This window comes from Austrofundulus limnaeus, unplaced genomic scaffold, assembly GCF_001266775.1.
Source record: "Austrofundulus limnaeus strain Quisiro unplaced genomic scaffold, Austrofundulus_limnaeus-1.0 Scaffold1739, whole genome shotgun sequence".
In the NCBI taxonomy this organism is placed as follows: domain Eukaryota; kingdom Metazoa; phylum Chordata; class Actinopteri; order Cyprinodontiformes; family Rivulidae; genus Austrofundulus; species Austrofundulus limnaeus.
This window is the reverse complement of record NW_013954141.1, coordinates 38,057-40,898: the sequence shown is the minus strand read 5'-3', so window position 1 is coordinate 40,898 and position 2,842 is coordinate 38,057. Positions and strand designations below refer to the sequence as shown.

At 38.8% G+C, this 2,842-nt stretch overlaps 1 protein-coding gene across 1 annotated transcript in view; it reads right to left on the bottom strand.

Moving 5' to 3' along the window:
* The window catches only part of sorl1 (sortilin-related receptor, L(DLR class) A repeats containing), a gene marked incomplete at both ends in the record, with an annotated part of 39,606 nt that overhangs the window by 8,485 nt on the left and 28,279 nt on the right, over positions 1-2,842 (bottom strand). Inside the window, 4 exon segments of the mRNA XM_014033439.1 lie at positions 602-714; positions 845-1,014; positions 1,155-1,281; positions 2,130-2,258. Coding sequence (XP_013888893.1) covers positions 602-714; positions 845-1,014; positions 1,155-1,281; positions 2,130-2,258 — 539 coding nt within the window.

The window sequence follows — 2,842 nt, the reverse complement described above, 5'->3', positions numbered from 1 at the left end:
CAAAAGATTGTTTTGTATATGAACTGAATTAAATCAGACTTTTATTTTGAAATATTCGGTTACCAAAAATGGATGTGTCGCCACAAGTTTGTGAAATTGACATTGATGTTGTGTGGCTGCACTGTGTTAAAATAAGACATCCTTCCATGTGTGTCTGTGTGATATATTCATTGTGAAGCTAAATTAAAGCAGTAGGCTAACTTGCTAATGGTGAACATGTCAGTGTGTTATTAAACTGGCAGCACAACAGTGATAAACGAGTTTTGCGAGGGAACGCAAAAAGAAAAAAAAATCTCCCATGTCCCCTCGCAGGCTCTGTAATTTTCAGAACTATTTGCAACATGCAAATAGCACCAAGCTTCTAAGAGTTAGTGTGATTAAAACTGTAAATGAAAGGCAGATTAACACAGTAATTAAATAGTAAAACATGTTTCTATTGTACTTTTTTTAATAGAGTATGTTTTCTGGTATTGTATTTTTGATTATTATTTAAATACAACAGAGTTGGTCAGTTAAACCCTAAAATCTTCTGTGATTTGGTATTCATACTAAGACCTAACGAATCGATTAGTTGCAAACAAACAAACAAAGAAAAACTCACAATGTACTCTCTGATCAAGCCGTGTCTGTTATCAGGAGGACTCCAGGAAACTTGTACTGTCCCATCCTTATCGTTGTCACAAGTCAGCTGCAGGTTCCTGGGAGGGTCAGGCACTGCACCACATCAACACATTAATATTAATCATCAGTGAAAAGCAAACAAGCCCTGATAATCAGTGATGTTATTGATTAAAGAATAAATGTTGATTCAGCTACAACAGACAGCAGTGACACATGTACTCACGTCCCTCAGGGGTCCTGATTGTGATCATATCGTTGGTCTTGTGGAGCTTCCTGAGACACTGAGTGAGCACCTTCACATGGTACGTGGTGTCAGGTTTCAGCACAGTGAGCTTGTAGCTGGTTTTGTTGCTGTGGGTCTCCATGATGATCCACTGCTGGGTGCCCACAAGCCTCCACACAGAAACACATCGGAACAGTCATTAGAACCTTTAGGCAGAATGTGACGCATCATCTGTAACTCTGGCAGAACGTTGTTAGCATGGCTGACAGGTAACTACAGAGACAACAGTGGTCTGACCATTGAAGCCCACCTGTAGTAGATGAGGAAGTAGCAGGAGTTCAAGGGGAGGTTTTTAGGACGAGACCAGGTTAGGGTGACGGCACCCAAGAAGTCTGGTGTCCACTGGAGATTCTGGACTTTGTAGGCAAGTGAGTCAGCTGGAAAACAACACAGAGAGTGGATTCTTCAGTTTCAATGGGTTTGTTTGTTTACAGATCAATTCATTCCTGAACTGATCGCTGGCTGTGCAGCTTTCAAAACTGTTTGTCAAAAGGTCGAGTACTGACCTCTGCCCACATAGCACACTTCAAACCTACAATAACAACAACAACAACAACAACAACAACAACAACAACAACAACAACAACAAAACAATCACAATAAACAATAATAATAATAAGAAGAAGAAGAAAGTTCTTCTTGCAGTTTTGATGCCCTCGCCTCCCTGTAGGCTGTATCTTGAGCGATTATTTTATTTTATCTCACCCTCTCCTGAGCTGCAGTAACGTGTTGAATCAGTAGTTTTATCTTATCTTATCCCAACATTTTTGGAACTGGTTTGTGTTTGCAGCTTCACATATCACACACAGTGTTATTTCTGCCAGGATTGGTTTGTGTGTTTATAGACAGTTTGACTGTAAGTAAAGCGTCATCATGTGCAGGGCTGCACACATAACTTAATGAGGGTTGTGGAAATACATGCTGTGCATGCACGGTCGTATTCATGTGGGAATACACATGATAAATGCATGAGTGCAAAGTAAAAACCATTTTACACCCAACTTGTATAAAACACAAAATGCTGGGTTAAATGTCAAAATGAGGGTATAATTTAGAGGTGGGACGAAGCGACCAGCACCACTCGTTTCCAGAAGTAAAACTGTACACAACAACAAACACTAGGTGGCAGCACTGGACCGGTTTAGACATAATTACAAACTGCACTTCATGCAGGATTCTGTGTGGTTTTAAAACCAAAGTGTTACAGGAAATGCTGGAAACCTACAGGTGCAGTTGTCCTCATCGCTGTGGTCTGAGCAGTCCAGGAAACCATCACACCTCTCATTGTCCAGAACACAGGCTTCACCGTCAGAGCAGCGAGTCCCGTTAACACACAGGAGAGGCTCTCGAGTGGCTGAAAACAAACAGTGACCTTTTATTAAATGTTGCATGATCATACAAGCTGCTCCTTAGTATCAGTGAAACCGACCTGAAATAAATCACAAAGATGTACTGCAGTCAACCAATGTCTGAGATGTAAATAATTAATTTATGAATACTGTACTTTTAAATAAAACAAACTTAAGAAGATGAATATGAAAGACATTCGTCCATTCACAAACACATTTTTCATAACAAAATTACCCCTAAAACGTAGAGCTGTATCAAAATCTGATTTATGATTAGCTCTCATGTGCAGATTCAGATTTTCTTTAAGTGAATTAACCCGTAAAAATAAAACACATTCATCCAAGATCTGCTGTCTTAAAACAAACATTCCTCATTTAATCAGTTCTTTTGTTGTTGTTGTTTTAACGCTGCTTTATTTTGCAATTAATGTCGCTTTTTGTTTACATGATCAAATATGTACTTTCATCTTGGTCCCAAACTGAGGCAGAGTGTTATGATTTGTGTCTGTGTTAACGTTTTATTTTAGTTTCTGTGTTAAAGTTTTATTTTAGTTTCTGTGTTAAAGTTTTATTTTAGTTTCTGTGTTAA